The sequence below is a fragment of the Zootoca vivipara genome, chromosome 14 (genome assembly GCF_963506605.1).
Source record: "Zootoca vivipara chromosome 14, rZooViv1.1, whole genome shotgun sequence".
In the NCBI taxonomy this organism is placed as follows: Eukaryota; Metazoa; Chordata; class Lepidosauria; order Squamata; family Lacertidae; genus Zootoca; species Zootoca vivipara.
The window spans coordinates 38,111,155-38,129,516 of NC_083289.1; the positions used below are offsets into that span (position 1 = coordinate 38,111,155).

The 18,362-nt window shown below is 39.9% G+C and overlaps 1 protein-coding gene across 5 annotated transcripts in view; it reads left to right on the top strand.

Annotated features, from left to right (window-relative positions):
• MRTFB (myocardin related transcription factor B) overlaps nucleotides 1-18,362 on the top strand; it is a 93,458-nt gene that overhangs the window by 8,574 nt on the left and 66,522 nt on the right. For 3 of the 5 annotated variants that reach the window (XM_060282877.1, XM_060282878.1, XM_060282880.1), the window contains one exon: nucleotides 18,194-18,360. In XM_060282877.1, the coding sequence (XP_060138860.1) occupies nucleotides 18,207-18,360 (154 nt within the window). In that variant the 5' untranslated portion in view covers nucleotides 18,194-18,206. Of the gene's footprint in view, nucleotides 1-14,262; nucleotides 14,321-18,193; nucleotides 18,361-18,362 lie in introns of all 5 variants that reach the window. The other 2 variants (XM_060282875.1, XM_060282876.1) reach the window with 1 other exon arrangement.

Below are 18,362 nucleotides of genomic sequence, written 5' to 3' on the forward strand. Positions count from 1 at the left end.
TTTCAGCACTTGTGCAAGTGCTTTTTCCTTTCTCCTTCCTCTCAACCAGTTGGAGCACTATAGCTTTCAGAAACCCAAGAGGGAGCTCAAAATAGTGTATTAGTCGTGCAATATAATTTAAACTCTTCTAAAACCTCTAATAATGTGCCTCACAGTTGCAAAATCTGTTAAGGTTTTGTTATATTAAGATAACAAAATATTTTATGTAGCAGCCATAACACAGTATCTTTACTAGGACCAAAAAGATTTGCTGATCCTAATAAAGATATTGTGCCTTTGAATTCCCTCCTGCCCCCTCTAATAGGCAACATGACTATCAGCAATACTACCATATTTACTCAAGTCTAATGTGCTATTGGATCTAATGTGCACCTCAATTTTCAGAACCTTGAAACAAAAAAAAAATGCTGGTGAATGTAAATGTGCCATTGAATCTAATGCACACCTTAATTTTCGCAACATAATTTGGCTAAAAACAGTGAGCCTTAGATTCGAGTAAATATGGTATTTATTTTAACATTTGGGTCCTGCCAGCATAGCTGCACGGAGCCCTTAGGGAATGAACAACATATTCAATAAAACATACACAATGAAACAGATAAATTTAAACTATTAGTAATCATTGCATTAAAAAACCACTCTACAAATGGGCAGCAGAACAAAATATAAAAACTTGACTGGTAGATTTGATTCAAGTTTCCTCATGAATCAGTAAGGCCTGAAACAGAATACCAGTAGTTTTCTTTTAAAAGGCTGGTGAAAATCTAGTTGACCTAGGGCAAGTCTTTCAGAAAAAAATGCTGCTGCAGGAAAAGGACATGTTCCTTGTCATCCTCAATCTAGCACATGACAAAGATGGACACCCTTGGTGTATTGGTATGGGGCTCATACCGAAATGATGCTCTCTAAAAATGCCAAAGCCATTAGAGCTTTATGGTTGGTTGAGCTTTAAAGAACTTTGAATTGTGTTTGGGAGCCATTGTAGATCTCTTGGTACAAGTTTTATGTGCTCTCAGTAACTCCTGATAATGAGGCTGTTGCATCTCGAACCCACTGAAGATTCTGAACAGTCTCCAGATGCAGCTGCTGCCCCACATAGAACATATTGTAGTAATCTAGTCTTAAGGTTATCAGCATGTAACCAGGTCACCATTTTTCAGGAGTGCTTGCTGCTGATGTACCAGCTTCAGCTGGTCAAGTGCTGTCCTTACTGTGACCTGTTGAGGTTCCAGAACACAGGTTCCGGAAACATTCCCAAACTGCACACTTGCTCTTTCCTTGAAACTGCTACCCATTTAAATTAGGGGAACACTCAGCTCCCAGATCAGGTCATTGATGACTACCAGACTTTTAGAGGACATCTGAAGGCAGCCCTGTTTAGGGAGGCTTTTAATGTTTAATAGATTACTGTATTTTATTTTTCTGTTGGAAGCCGCTCAGAGTGACTGGGGAAACCCAGCCAGATGGGTGGGGTATAAATAATAAATTATTTATTTATTTATTTATTTCCATCTTAACAAGAATAAGCTACTGCTTATTCACCCTTACCCAATCCTGTCACTTACGCCAGGCACCTGTTTATAGCTTTCACCGTGTTATATGATGTCCTCTTGTTCTAAACATCAAGCGAATTTATGCTCGCAAGTTCATGTAAATATCTCAAAACAAAGGGGAGAAAATGGAATCTTACAGCACTCCATGAGATGGAGCATTAAGCCCCCAGCACCCTGTTCTGAGGCCAATGTAAGATGCAGGAGAAGAATAATCACAAAGCAGTGCTTCCAATCACATAATGTGACCCAGAGGGAGGTTCAGGAGATATATTATACTTCCTTGTGCATCTCTTGGCAAAGGTAATCAAAATGGTTTCAGCCCTAAAGCCTAATAATATGGATCAATATAATTGGTAATATTCAGAAGTCTCTAAATCTGTGTTGCCAACCCTCACATTTCCTAGCATATTAGAAACTGGCAGGTAATTGAGATCCATGTGTGTCATTCTGTCCCCTCCTCCTGAAAAGGTCTTACAAAGGGGCAGAATACAGTTTTCCACAGAAGAGAGACAAATCTGGTCAGCCTATTCTGACTCAGTCAGGATGGGCAAGAGTAGTGTGTACACATGGCTGGATTTGCTTTTTAAAGAACTGTATCATCAGGTATCAACACCTGAAGCAAAATTGATAATTTGAGATTGTGGACATGTCTTACATAGCTAAGTTGTAAAGATTGCCCGTTACAAGCACACACACACATACTGGTACATGCACACAGCCTCCCTACCGTAGTACTGTATGTCACAGTACTCCACTGGCGCTTGAATTTTATCACAGAATGTAAGCCAAGTTGTAATAGGCCTCTTACTACTGTATCTGAAAATGTTTCTTTGGATAGAATGATTCAGAGAAACGAGGGCTTCAAGTGGACACCAGCCCGTGCTTCTTTATATTTATCCCAATGTGTCTTCTGCTTTATGTTCTCAATATTCCGGAATTCCAGGAAGAGTTATAGATTCAAGGGCATGAGAAGACTCATCAGAGCTATCATACAGACTGCCTGAATCAACCCCCTATTCCAGAGGCCAGCTAGAGCTTTGACAGCTAATGAGATTGACTGGTAACATTTTGGTACAGTAATTCATTGTACCCATCACCTTTAAAGGGATGGAACATCTTCAGTGACCACCACTCCTTCCACAGACTAAAGTATTCTCCATTACCAAAGCAGTATTCTCTGCCCTCAGAGTACCATCAAACTGAACGGAATAAAACATGTAATCCGGAAAATCATCTGCAGCATGCATTGTGACAGTTAAACATGGAGACAGACATAAGGTGGCACCATGAACTCAGGAGGTCACAACAGGGATCTTGAAATTGTCCACCACTGATAGGCTTGAGGACTTCAACACCAATTCAACCAGGCTGTTACTCAGTAGTCAGTCCAGTAACAGAATCCCTGGTTCTCAGGCTTGGCACTGGGCATAATTGCCAGGTTGGTTCCCTTATAAAGTTCTTGTTTGAATGGTGGCCAAAGTGATGTTGTAGAGCAGCAGCTGAAGGCTCAGTTAGCTCCACTCCTTGAATTCTCCAGAGCTGGAAGAAAGGCCAGAAGCAGGGATAGCCTTTAATGCTCTAATCCAGGCACCCCCAAACTGCAGCCCTCCAGATGTTCTGGCCTACAACTCCCATGATCCCTAGCTAACAGGACCAGTGGTCGGGGAAGATGGGAATTGTAGTCCAAAATATCTGGAGGGCCGAGGTTTGGGGATGCCTGCTCTAATCCCACTTCCTCTTTTCCTCACCTGCTCAGGCTTCACTCAAAAGCCCCACCATCCTGTCCCCCATACATTTGTAATAGAGGCATGCTCCACCTTAACAAATAGCATTGTACATTGCTATAACCTACCCAGGGACCTTGTGGTGGAGGGCAGTTAAAAAATTAATAGTACTTAATAGTACAAATTAATACTACAAATCAATATTACTTAAGTTGAAATATTTTCCTTATTAGCAGGGAGAAATAAAAACAAACTTCACTCCAGAACCATAGCACTCTTTCTCCAGCTGTCTCCTAGAGAAAACAGTTTCCTTGGGCCTTCATTCACAAAGTACCCACCACTATATTATCTCTCCCAATCTTTCTCTGTTTCTGTGTGTCCTCCCTCCCTCCCTCCACAATTTTTTCAAGATGGAAATCAAAATGTCATACATGGGTTTCCAGAACAGTTTTCCAGACCCACTTAGCTTCAGCAAGGCGGTTTCATAATGTGCCTTCTAACTTTGACCTTGATGTCACGCTTGCTCCCTCCAGGACAATTGCTCTTGGGTTCACTGCTTACGACACTGGCTTAGTCTTTTGTTGTCCCGGACTGTGCTGGAGTAAATACCTTCCTTTCTAAGTGTGAGAGACATAAACTACTAAAAAGTGCTTCAAACAGTTGAATATTGCAGATCGCAACAGACCAAGAATATTCAGATGCTATGAATTTTGATCTTAAGTGTTTGTATTTATGCACTTCCCTGCCAAAATGAATGTGGAATTAATTTTCAGGTTATTAATGTTTGGACATCTGACAAGCCATTTCTCAAAGTGTTTTGAAAATTAGGTTAACTCTGGGCATAGTGCCAGTAGGAATGTGAGAGAGGGGCCTCTAGTTATGATACCCCATAAGGTTTGATTAAATTGTGAAACCCAAACAAATCATAAGAAAGACAAAGGCTGCATTCTGCACAACTTTAAAAAATCTTTAAGCAGTGATTTCATAAAACAAGTACATTTTATAGGTATCTTTAGCAAGTCACTCTGCATTTTCTGTAATGTTCTAATATTAGAAATATGCTGTGAAATTAATAATGTAGTTCATGTTTAAACTGTATTGATATATTAAAAAAATAAATAGCTCCAAAGTAACTTTAAAAACATCAAAATTCTCTCTGCATGTTGAATGAAATGTTCCACTCAGTGCACTTAATATATAAAATAAAAGGTGTTGAAGCTCCCAGCCTGCCTGGAAGTTCCAGTATCTTGCTCAGAAATCTTTTATGCTCATCCTAGATGTGTGGGTCCAGGCTGAAATTTCTCATTGGTGAGAGGAAACAAGGCCTCCTCTTTAACAGAGATGTTGTTATTACTGCACATGTTTCAAACCTGAGTGCTAGCATTAAAATAAAAATAAAAGTTCTGAAATTGATGTCTTGTGCCAAATGTAGGCATGATGCCCACAGTTTTGTCCTCTGTGCTGTTTGTAGTTTTCTGAGCTGTGGACTCCAGATCTAATATGTGTTTTATCACAGTTCATGCTGTGGCATGTCTTAGAGCTCAATCCTATGCATGTTTTTGGCTGCAGTTCTAAACACATTTTCCAGCGAGTAAGCTCCACTGGGTACAGTGCAATGTATATCTGAGTAAACATGTGTAGGATTCTGTTGTTAGCTCCCTAGTTACCATTTATTTACCTTGCAAGGATTATTTGCATCCCAAGTCAAAGTGGAGATTTGTGCAGTGGGGAGCCTGCTATTAACAGTGATTTTATTTTAGGAGCAATGAGGTAATCAAATATGCTGTTCTTAGAGGCTTGAAAGTTGTCTGCATTCATGGAGACTTTTTGCTGTAAATCTGCATCTGTGTAAATTAACAGGAATTAAGTCTCATTGGGATGATTTCCTTCTAAGAAAACACATTGGGCTATGAAAGGATAATAATAAGTGGATACTCATTACTGTACATATTTATTTTAAAGGGCTCTGAGGCACTAATCTGTGGGCAATGAAAGTTTGATCAAAGCCAGAACAGAAATTACAGCAATAAAAAAAGGCTGGGCAGCAGATAATGCCAACCAAAAGCCTTAGTTTGAGTAGAAACTAAATTAATATGTGATAACTGTGATGCCATAATAAAGGACAAAAGTGGTAAGGACCTAACAGAAGTAGAAGACATCAAGAAGAGGTGGCAAGAATACACAGAGGAATTATACCAGAAAGACATGGAGGTCTCGTACACCCCAGGTAGTGTGGTTGCTGACCTTGAGCCAGACATCTTGGAGAGTGAAGTCAAATGGGCCTTAGAAAGCACTGCTAATAACAAGGCCAGTGGAAGTGATGATATTCCAGCTGAACTATTTAAAATTTTAAAAGATGATGCTGTTAAGGTGCTACACTCAATTTGCCAGCAAGTTTGGAAAACTCAGCAGACGCCAGAGGGTTGGAGAAGATCAGTCTACATCCCAATCCCAAAGAAGGGCAGTGCCAAAGAATGCTCCAACTACCACACAATTGCATTTATGCTCAAAATTCTACAAGGCAGGCTTAGGCAGTATGTGGACCTATAACTCCCAGAAGTGCAAGTTGGATTTCGAAGGGGCAGAGGAACCAGAGACCAAATTGCAAACATGCGCTGGATTACGGAGAAAGCTAGACATCTACTTCTGCTTCATTGACTATGCAAAAGCCTTTGATTGTGTCGACCACAGCAAACTATGGCAAGTTCTTAAAGAAATGGGAGTGCCTGATCACCTCATCTGTCTCCTGAGAAATCTCTATGTGGGACAAGAAGCTACAGTTAGAACTGGATATGGAACAACTGATTGGTTCAAAATTGGGAAAGGAGTACGACAAGGCTGCATATTGTTTCCCTGCTTATTTAACTTATATAGTGGTGCCTTGCAAGAAGAAATTAATTCGTGCTGCGAGTCGCTTCATCTAGCGATATTTTCGTCTTGCGAAGCGCGGGTTGCCGCGGCAAAGAAACAAAACAAAACAAAAACACCACCGGTGCGGCCATTGAAAACTTCGTCTTGCGAGTCACCAAAAACATCAAAGACACTTTCGTCTAGCGAGTTTTTCGTTGTGCGAGGCATTCATCTTGCGAAGTACCACTGTATGCAGAATTCATCATGCAAAAGGCTGGACTGGATGAATCCAAAACTGGAATTAAGATTGCCGGAAAAAATATCAACAACCTCAGATATGCAGATGACACAACCTTGATGGCAGAAAGTGAGGAGGACTTAAAGAACCTTTTAATGAGGGTGAAAGAGAGCGCAAAATATGGTCTGAAGCGCAACATCAAAAAAACCAAGATCATGGCCACTGGTCCCATCACCTCCTGGCAAAAAGAATGGGAAGAAATGGAGGCAGTGAGAGATTTTACTTTCTTGGGCTCCATGATCACTGCAGATGGTGACAGCAGTCATGAAATTAAAGATGCCTGCTTCTTGGGAGAAAGCGATGACAAACCTAGACAGCATCTTAAAAAGCAGAGACATCACCTTGCTGACAAAGGTCCATATAGTTAAAGCAATGGTTTTCCCAGTAGTGATGTATGGAAGTGAGAGATGGACCATAAAGAAGGCTGATCGCCGAAGAATTGATGCTTTTGAATTATGGTGCTGGAGGAGACTCTTGAGAGTCCCATGGATTGCAAGAAGATCAAACCTATCCATTCTTAAGGAAATCAGCCCTGAGTGCTCACTGGAAGGACAGATCCTGAAGTTGAGGCTCCAATACTTTGGCCACCTCATGAGAAGAGAAGACTCCCTGGAAAAGACCCTGATGTTGGGAAAGACTGAGGGCACTAGGAGAAGGGGACGACAGAGGACGAGATGGTTGGACAGTGTTCTCGAAGCTACGAACATGAGTTTGACCAAACTGCGGGAGGCAGTGGAAGACAGGAGTGCCTGGCGTGCTATGGTCCATGGGGTCACGAAGAGTCGGACACGACTAAACAACTAAACAACAACAAAATGTGATACAGTCAAAATATTGTTCTTGGGGATGAAATCTGTGTATGGAAGTGTACTTATATATAGCAACTAAATATGAACATGCCTCCTGCATTTTGGATAAATGCATACTTTGAATTGGATATTAACAGTTACTTGCATTGATTACCATAAAAATTCCAAAACACTTTGGTTCCTGTCTGAAGATAGATGCTCACAGTAAGTGGCCTATGACAGCAGATGTGAATACTGTACATGTTTGCCATCTGCCTTGTAATACTGTTGTAATACGCCAACTATGTGGCCGGGTAGTGTCTGTGAGGTTATCATTGGACAATTCTCATCCTATTTTGAATCCCAACAATGGATTCCATGCACAGAAGCGCTATTCCACACACAAGAAAAGAAGCATGGAAAATACATTACAGTCATACCTTGGTTTAAGTACGCTTCGGTTTGCGTACTTTCAGTTTACATACTCCGTGGACCCGTCTGGAATGGATTAATCCCCTTTCCATTACTTTCAATGGGAAAGTTCACTTCAGGTTAAGTACGCTTCAGGTTAAGTATGGACTTCCAGAACCAATTACACTCATACTTTGGGTTAAGTACGCTTCAGGTTGAGTACTCCGTGGACCGTCTGGAATGGATTAATCCACTTTCCATTACTTTCAGTGGGAAAGTTCGCTTCAGGTTAAGTACGCTTCAGGTTAAGTACAGACTTCTGGAACCAATTGTGTACTTAAATCGAGGTACCACTGTATAGCAACTCAGGCATTGCATGAAATGCTATGGAAGGATAGTCTAATTACCATGCAATGTAATCCACACACATCTCTGTTCACTCATTGTAATGCATTAAAAACCCTTCTGTGAAACTGTAGGTAGATAAGCAAACACTGAAACTAAATGTTAAAATATAGATATCCTTTCCTCACCTACTTTAAAATGCTTGAGAGAGATCTGCAGTTGTTGTCAAGGCTCTGCTGTTACCATAGATGCAGATCTGAAATAAATAGAGCTGCTTAGTCCTTTGTGGAGAATCACAAATATTGCATTATTGGCACAACCCTTCAAAAAAGTTAGGACCCAACAGGAAGCTAAAGAACCATAAGCCACTGTTCTCAGCAGGATGACACTACTTTATTTTGCTCTTTATTGTCACTTTTATATGTATTTCCACCTTTAACTTCACACATTTGAAAGGTGCCTAGAAGACCTTGCCCTTCTCTTCTTCCTCCACTGCCTCCCATTTTAAAAATACAATATTTACATGGTGCTCTAGATTGCTGACCAGGTTTCCTCAAATTATTCACTGGGGTACAAATTCACTGTATTTCTGCCCTAAAATTTCCAATGGACATCTGTCAAAGAGTTAATTCAGTTCATGCCCAATTAGCTTCACAAATGCTATAGCATGAGGCATTCTCAGCCACCAACTCCACCTCAACATGCAATCTTTTGTTTTAAGGTGTCAGATCAGTTCTGGCCTAGTTTTTTAAAAAACAAGTTGGGAATGAGTGAACTAACACACCAAAATAAATAACACAATGGTAGAAAAAGCAAAGAAGGAACTTAATGGGTTTTACCCAACTAACTTTTACTCAGAGTAAACCCATTGAAATCAATATATCAGTAAGTTAATCATGTATTTCATATTTTGGTATATTTTAATGTAAAAGTATATTTTGGTTCTCACTGATACTCAGTATTGTGTGTGTGTATCCTATGACCATGATGGTCAAAACTATAACAATAAACTGTACAATACAATCTATGTTCGATAGGACTTATATGGGATACAACTCGTACTTGTACCCAGTTATTTTTTTTAAAGATACGTTCAACAAATTCCAGGAACTTGAAAATTACCCTATCTGGTCTCCAGTGCTTTAGCAGGGTCCTTCATGCTTGCATAATACAGTGTGTCACAAGCAAGAAAGCAGAAGAGGTTAGGTCTTATATCAATACAGTAGACTGAAGGCATTCATCTCTACGTAGTTCCATCCTTATTCCAGACATCATGATATATTAGTATTGTATATTGAAATGTTGAAAACCAGATATTGCTCAGCCCTAGTGATGATGATACATATTTCCATTGTTAGAATCTGAGTATTTAAGCAGTCAGGGCTCTTCACAAGATCCATTTGTTTATCTGGGTACGAGGTTTCATTTTGCTGGGATATGTACCGTATTTATCCCTGAAATGCACAGTGTCATATCTTAGGTGAAGTTAAACCTAGTATGCACCTCCATCAAAGGTGTTGTAATAATCACATGCTGCAACATCTCTATTGCTTTATTTTGTGTCATTTTATAGTTAACGCTTCCTTGAAAGTGCTAAAGGCAGTGTACATTATTCTCTTCCACTCTCCCATCTCCCCCCCCCCCGTTTCAGTTGCTCTGTGAGAGAGGGACTGGCCCAAGTTACCTAGTGATCTTCATTTCTGAGTAGGAATATGAACTTGGGCCTCTCTGGTCTTATTATGATATACTTGTCTGATGGCCACACCTCTAGCTAGTAGTAGAGTCTTTAATTTGATTTTTAAATACCTGTTTAGGGGTCTAGTTGGTGCAAAATGTGTATTTATGTTAAATCAACTGAAGATTAAACTTTTCCTTGAACCAAGTGCAACCTTTCCTTGTCCCTTCTTAAAGAGGTTGGCAATGGCATATAGAAATGTAGTTAATTGTGAGCTTACCAGCTAAGAAGGATTTTATAATGGACGGTTTTGGTTCTTGGGATTCAAAACTTAATGAATTTAGGCATAATACTCAGCCATGTGCTTATGCAGTTAGGGATTTTGGGTTTTGCTTTTAATAGAATATTAATCTCAAAATAGAAGATGTAGAGTGCATTGGACCTGGTGTGATAGTGTGAATTCTGTGGAAGTTTCAGTGAAACAAGTGTATGAGCAGCATTACTATTAAAGATACATAGGTGTTCTCAATGCTTAGGTTATAAGCTGAAGGTAGTATCCAAGGAAAATATCTGTGCAAATATTTTAAAAGTCCTGTTTCTGTGTTTTTAAAGCAGGTATGGAAAAGCATTTCTCTCTCTCTGTACATCATCCTTCTTTAAGGCATATAAGGAAGAGATTCAATATACATATTAAACTAAAGTCGTAATTATTAACTGAATTGTTGTTTTTGAGTAGCACTTGCAAGTATTGCAATTAAGTGATACAATTAGCTCCCATGCAAGCAGATTCTTGGGTGTTACCTTGGTTGCAAACTATGCTGCCTGAAATGGATATTGTGTTATAGAACTCCTTTAAGTTCCCTCTGTTGATCTGTTAACAACTGATCAAGCTTCAATATACTGTACTTTTCCGCGTATAAGATGAGGGTTTTTTACTCTGAAATAATGTTTAAAAATGGGGGTCGTTTTATACACTGACAGTGCATTGAGGGGATGGGTGATTGGTTACAGCTGTGAGCAGGAGCTTGCCAGCGGCAATTTGGTGTGTTGATTGGTTGCTGTTGCAAGGGCTGCTTTGGATTGGCTGCTGCTGCTGCTGCTGCTGTAATTGTGTGGGTGATTGGTTGCCACGGAAAGGGTTGTTGTGGATTGGCTGCCGCTGAGGCAAATGGGCGTGCAACTGGCAAGTGGGCACACACCTGTTGGATTCTGCGACATGAGCGTTTTCATGTAAGCGTTTTCATTCTGGTTAGTGATTTTCGGCATCCCCCCCAAAAAAGCTCAACATCTCTAGGCAATTCCCCACCCCCCCAAAAAACTCAACAACTCTGGGCCATCTCCCTCCATTTTCTTAAATGTGAGTCCCCAAAAATAGGGGTCATCTTATACCCGGAGTGTGTGTGTTATACACGGAAAAATATGGTATATTATCCTGCATTGATTTTTTTTTTTTTGGCTACTGCTGGAAGCTGATTTCTTTCTTTGCCTGTTTTGCTTTGTCTCCGAACACAGAAAATTGTGCTACTGTATTTATGCTATTAGAATAAATGTTATTCACAGAAGTCCATGTACAGGAGAGATGTTCTCAAAAAGCAGCTGGAAAAGTGTCCTGCTGTACACATAGGAAACAAACATGAATTTCCTTCCTCTGTAGTTTAATTCTAACGTTTTCCTTGCTTTGTTTGAATCAAGGGCTTGCTGGATGTGAATAAACAGAGCAGCACCTGCAAATTTGTCATAAATGGAAATAGCTTGATAGCTAAGCATAACAATGAAATCATAAAGAAATTTAACTGTTTATTAAAAGCTCAGTAAACATCTATCAACATTAAGAAAATACATGAAAATACTGTAAAGGAGAGGAAATATTGCATAAGAGTTTATGAGCATTCCATGTGGGGGATTCCATTCCCAGCCCCCACATGAATTGGCGGGACTCATATGAACACACCCTACCCTGTTATGCCTCATTATGCCCCACCCCTGTTATGCCCTCATTATACCCTTTTAATGATGTGTTTTGTGATCCTTTCTGTCAGTTCCAGGTTCAGTGCTGTGCATGTTTCTTTCAGACGTGCATTATTCAGTCATTGCCTGTATTGCTTTTAGAAATCGGTGCTGAATGGTAATATCTCCACCTAAAATATATTTTGGTGTCTCTTTATGAGCTGTCAGTTTTGAGGGCCTCAGCATCTCCTATAGTGTTGGAGAAAAAAATTGTATCTTTGCAAAAAGCTAAGCTCATAATAGTAGTTTATTGTTTATTGCAATGTTTATTGCAATGTTGTAAATTGGATATTCATGATCTTGGATATGAATGGAATATGGAGTGTTTCAATTCATTTCGAATCCAGTGCAGTGGTGAAGGGTGCCACTTGGCTGCCCGGGGCAGCACCCCCTGGGGGTGGGGCGTTGCTCCGCAGTGAGCATGCGTCCTGACGTCACAGTGCACGACACGCGTGCCAGAATGGACTGCACATGTCTGCACATGCGCAGTCTGTCCAGATTGGCGCTGCTGCTCTGCTCGGCCGGCGCACTCTGAAGCAGAGCGCACTATGGAGCGGTTTGCCGGCACTGCCGACACCTGACAACCTGCTCCGTAGTGTGCTATGCTTCAGACCGCCCCCTTCGCCCCTCCCTTGCTACGCACCTGATCCAGTGTCCTCTAATGCTTGTACATGGAATAGCAAAGCAGTAGATGTCATGATGTCCGAACTGGGCCATTGTTGTCCACTTTATCTTTCCTGCTGTATATTTTACCTAAGATATGTAAAGGTCTTTTGAAGTACTGCAGGGACGTGGGTCAGTCACGACTGGACCTAATGGTCAGGGGTCCCTTTACTTTGAAGTACTGAGTGCAAAACATGCCCAATCTGGTGCTCTCCAGGTGATTTGCTCTACAATTCCCATCACCCTTGACCATTGACTATATTGGCTAGTACTGATGGGAGTTGTAATCAAAAACATATGGAGGGGAACAGGTTAGGGAAGGCTGCTCTAGAGGCTAATTACAAAAACAGCCTGGCACCTTTTTGTATGTGACTCTTCCCTAAGCAAAAACTATGCTAGCAATCTTCTGTGAACTAGTATCCACCAGTTTCACTAGCTTTGTTCAGATTGCAGTATTGGAATTTGACAATTGGGAACTTCCTGTATCTTTTTGGCAGATGCTTGGGCGTCAGAAGATTATGTGTAGTGGAATATTGGTGGTCATTAGTGTGTAGATTTGGAGCGTCAAGTAATGGGTGAATGAACACGTTGTGCTGTTAAAAGTGATAAGCCTGGCAGCAAATATTATTTGTATTGTTGTTTTATACCTTATTTGCCACATAATTCATATGTATTATCAGACTATTTTTCTGATAGTGAATTAGGGAAAAAGAAACTCAGGTATCTGGGACTTAAATGCCTAAAGATATGCTTCTGGTGTCTAGGCATTTAAAATATTAAAATCATTTCTGTGTAAGTTTGGCACTTTAAAAACTTTGGTGCTGGCTTCAGTCAAAGCTGGTGTTTCCTTGTTTGTAGAATGCCCTCCCTAGTGAGATGTGTCTGTCCCCATCATTATTAACTTTCAAGAGGCATTTGGAAACACTCCTGTGTATTACCCAGGCATTTTGATGACTGAAGAAAACTGTTCCTGGGAACTATGAGATCACTTCATGAAATAATGTTTTTAACTAAAAAATTTCCTTCAGTAGCACCTTAAAGACCAACTACCTACCTGTAACCAATGTTTTTAACTGTAACTGTAACTGCTTTTAGAATGTTTTTAACTGTAGCTGCTTTTTAAATGTTTTAACTAGAATTGTTTTTAGGATATTTTAATTGTTTTAGTATTTTTTCATTTTTAAATTATGGGTGTGTTTGCCACCCTGGACTCCTTTGGGAGGAAGGGTGAGATGTAAATGCAATAAATAAATATGTGAACCTGGACAAAAATGTTTTCTAGTGCTATCCATGACAGTTCAAAACTTGCTGCATATAATTTTTGAATGCTTGTTTTCCTTGGAATATCCACAGTTGGAGGCAGCAATGCTTCCAAATACCAGTTGCTGGAAACCACAGGAGGGGAAAATGCTCTTGTGCTCATGTTCTGCTTGCTGGTTTCCCACAGGCATCTGGTTGACCACTGTGAGAATGGGATGCTGGACTAGATGGGCCATTGGCCTGATCCAGCAGGCTATTCTTACAGTCTTACATTCTTACATTCCATTATCACTTTCTTGGCCTTCCTATTTTTCACATGCCCTTTGTAACAGTTGTCAAAGAGAGCAAGAGTTATTTTGCCTAATTTTGCCTTAGTTCATAACATTTGTTTTCCTCCAATCAATGCTCTTTTTATATTGCATATATCCATAGCAATAAGAATTGAGAGTAACCGGAGCAACTGTTGCTAGGTACTATGACTCTGTTTCCTAGTTTATATTAGAATTCATAAGTAAGCCTTTATGAATAAAATGAGAAATATAATAGAAAAGGCAAATAAAGCCTAACTTCATTTATATGCAGATAATTTGACATTTCAGTCAGAAGAAATTTGGATTTCCAAAATGCATCTTAGCAAGTGATTAATTTTTGGCATTTTAAACTGTCCTAATTTATTGTTTCCCCGCAGTTTAATTTCAAATGGAGGCAAACGTACAGCAAAGCTGTTGGTACACTTCTGATTTCATGTACGTTTATTAACATCTCTCATTTACTTTGGTGGAATTTAGTTCCATATGAACATATGCAATTAAACTGAATTTTATCTTATTGATGGAAATGGTGCTGAAGTCACTAAGCAATTTACATTTGTGTAAGAATTTTAATAGGAATTTTGCTCTGAAAAGATTCTCCTAATGATGTATCTATTTCAATGAACATGTGGGAGTTTGGGGAATGTATAATGTCATAAAATGGGAGCAGGGTTATGGCAAGCTATGCTTTCTAAAAGCTTATTATCAAGCAGTTAGCAGCTACATATGATTGTAAATTTGATTAAACTCCAAAGCCACTTCTCTTTTTCTATACATGTAAATATAGTTAGCCTTAGAGATGCACTTGGCTGTTTATAATGTACAAAGAAGCACATTTTCTGGAACATAGGCATGGAAGTTTCCAAAATCTGCTTTCCTGCTGCCCAAAAAATAGCATGTAAATTAAGGAAACATGAATTAATGTATTTTAGCAACCCTACCCCTCAGTTCTTTAACCTTGTATTCTAGGCTCTCTATGATTTTTCTTTATTTGAAATTGTATATTACAGAATTACCGGTAACTGTGTTTTACACACTTTTACACTAAGCTTTCTCAGCCTTCTAGATCCTTTGAACTCCCAACAGTGCCACCTAGCATGACCAATGGTCAGGAATGATGTGAATTGTAGTCCAAAACATATAGAGGGCAACAAGTTGAAGGAAGGCTGTTCTACATTTTTGCTCTCTCCCCATCTGGGAAAACTAGTGGTTGGGATCCCAAACGTGGTTAGTCCTAGAGGTTTTAACCACTAGGAATTTCATATCTACCACCAGAACCTAACCTCTTTTACAGCTAAATGATGCTCTAGGGGAAGGCTGGGTGGCGCGGGGCTGTCAGGGGGGCACCGCGCGCTGCGCCCGCCCACCAGCCGCGGCAAGAAACGGGGCGGGGGCGCCGGAGCGATCTCCGCACCGTGGCGCCCGGGCGCCCGACATGCTTAAGACGGCCCTGACGATGCTCTTGACTCCCAATGTGTATCTGGCTTTGCTTAGTTGAATTATTGTACCTTTTAATAATAATAATAATAATAATAATAATAATAATAATAATAATAATAGAGCATGACCTAGCCAATGCTATACACACTTTAATCTCCAATTTATTTCAGTGGAATAGTTAAACACATGCTTAAGCAGAGAACATTAAAGCACAGGATGGTAGCGGCACTGTGACAGAAAAAATGTATTTCTTCTATTAAAAAATCATTAACTGGAATATCTCTGCATCTGACCCACCAGGAAGTGGCCCCTGTGCCTCTCTGGTAACTTATGAATCAAACATCAAACGTTACTGTACTTCTTGTGATAAATTGTGGGACTTGAGACTTCAGTCCCATATTCCCATTTGAAATAGATTGGAATTGCTAAGAACGTAGGGAGACAAAACTGAATATTACATGGCAAAGAGCTACCTGAAGCTGTAAAAAAAGTACCAAACTTGTGGGGATGGGGAAAGGGCCAGGCGACGGAGAGTACAGTATAGATTGTAGAATTAAAATGGAAAATTATTCAGGCTTGGACTTAAAGCTAACATAGGGAATGCTGTTAGAAATTAAATGAAATAAAAAAATCCTTCCAGTAGCACCTTTGAGACCAACTAAGTTTGTCAACACGGCTACCTACCTGTAACTAGAAATTAAATGGTCTGTGAGAAAAAGGGGAAACACAATGCACTTTTTACTCCACTGCATCAGTTACAGCTGTCCTGATTCGAAATTGACAGAACATGACATTAAGAGAGAGGTCTCCAGGAGTGGACTACTTGCATAATTTCCATACCCTTGCAAATGGTGATGGTCAGCAACAATAAATCCAAATCTCACCAGAAAATGATCCATCCATGGTAATGGGGGCGACTCAGTGCCCACCCCCTGCAATCATCCTCAGCCCACTTTGTGGCAAACAGTGTTAACACATCCTAATGAATCTTTCGAGTTAAAGAATGGCCACTACACAGATTTTATACTGCTTGTACAGTGGTATTTCTTGTGAAACAAAGGCCATAGTAGTGGCACTCATTAGTGACCTTGGCTAGGACAGAAAGAACATTTGACTGTGGAATAGAAGGCAAGCAAGGCTGGATAATAAAAAAAAGGCTTCAAGAGGAGAGATGAGTCATAGACATACAATGATAAAAGCTTTGCAAATGATACACCCACGGAATCTTATCATAAGCAACATTTTACTTTAGCTCCTATTAATGGGAGTTTTGAGAAATTATGTAAGAACTTTAAAGAGCTCACTCTTAACTTGATGGGAGGTTATGAAAGAGAATATGTAGCCAGAATATTCTACTTGGGAATCAGAAAGCTTTTAATTTTTTTTTAAAAAATATGCTATTAATATTAGTAGCTACTTACTTTAGCTGGATAGCAGTTAAGAGTTGTATGGAAATCAAGGGTTGTATGGAGACAGTTTGTAAAAACAAACAAACCCCAATATTTGATTATTTTTTTGCCTTTGTGTGTACCTATAAAAAAGACAAGAAATGTATATATTTGCTCATGCTTTAATAACCACAGATTTGTATAACACCATTATAATATTGGCGGTTTTATTTTCAATCCCTTTGCTATGGATCCCTAGTATGGAGTTTACTCTTTCACAGCATTTTGCACTGACATTTTCATCAAGGCATCCACCAGCAGTAGCCAATAGTCCCTTTTCTGTTCAGTAATTTGTAATCATCTGTATAAATAGTTAACATTAGTTCTTATAAAAAAAAAATCCTTCCAGTAGCACCTTAGAGACCAACTAAGTTTGTCATAGGTATGAGCTTTCGTGTGCATGCACATTTCTTCAGATATCTGATATCTTCTTCAGATATTCTTCAGGTATCTAAAGAAGTGTGCATGCACACGAAAGCTCATACCTATGACAAACTTAGTTGGTCTCTAAGGTGCTACTGGAAGGATTTTTTTTTTACTGTGTCAGACCAACACGGCTACCTACCTGTAATTAGTTCTTATGTAGTCCCCATGCAGAAAGGTATTTAAAGTCACCTGGGCTTCCTTTGACACCTTAAAATAATTACTCAGATTATGGTGTCTGTGAAAAATGGTACTCAGTTGGACTGTTCTTAACTTGCTATGTGAATTGAGAGCCAAACTGCATATGCAAACTGAATCTCATGACTTTTTTTAGTTTGAAAGTGGAGAAGTGGTGTGGAATGGGAAGGGGGGAACTTAATATTTTACCTGATTGCAATTTCCAGTTTCCTTGCATCAGATCCTCCCAGTGGGGGCAAATATCCAGGGGTAAATGGGAAGTTTTCAATTTATTTCTTTTACCTTAAGCTTAGTTTCAAAAGATTATGGGAACTAGGGGGCTGGGCCCAAAGGCTTCAAGATAAAAGAGGGTTTTGCAAAGGGTTTTGAAGTAGGTAAAGGACCCCTGCACAGTTAAGTCCAGTCAAAGGTGACTATGGGGTGCTGCGCTCATCTCGCTTCAGCCAGAGGGAGCCGGCGTTTGTCCATAGACATCTTTCTGGGTCATGTGGCCAGCAACTAAATCACTTCTGGTGCAACACACAGGTGTTCTAGCATACTGTTTTAGGCATAAGGGGCATCAAAGAAGAATGAACAGAGTTATCTGAGGGAACAGAAGACTTTTGGAAGGAGGTATGAATGGGTAAAGATAGTTATCCATAGGAGGAGAGAGATAAAGGGGCCATGATGATAGAAGGCTTTGAAGGTAAGAATAACTTGTGGATCTAGGTGTAGTTATTGAACATCTGCATGTGATTACTTTTGATCTATTTTGACAACTTGTTGGCACTAAACCGTCCTCTGTTGTCAATATTTCCAGCTGTTTGAACACAATGGAACACTTGGGAACAGTAGAGCCAGAAGATGATTCAGGATTATTACCACGCCTAGCACCTAGTCCACACAGTGAGGCAGTTGCTCATGAATTTCAGGAACTCTCCTTGCAACCCATCCAATGTTTGCCTCCCCTCAATGAAAGGAAGAACGGT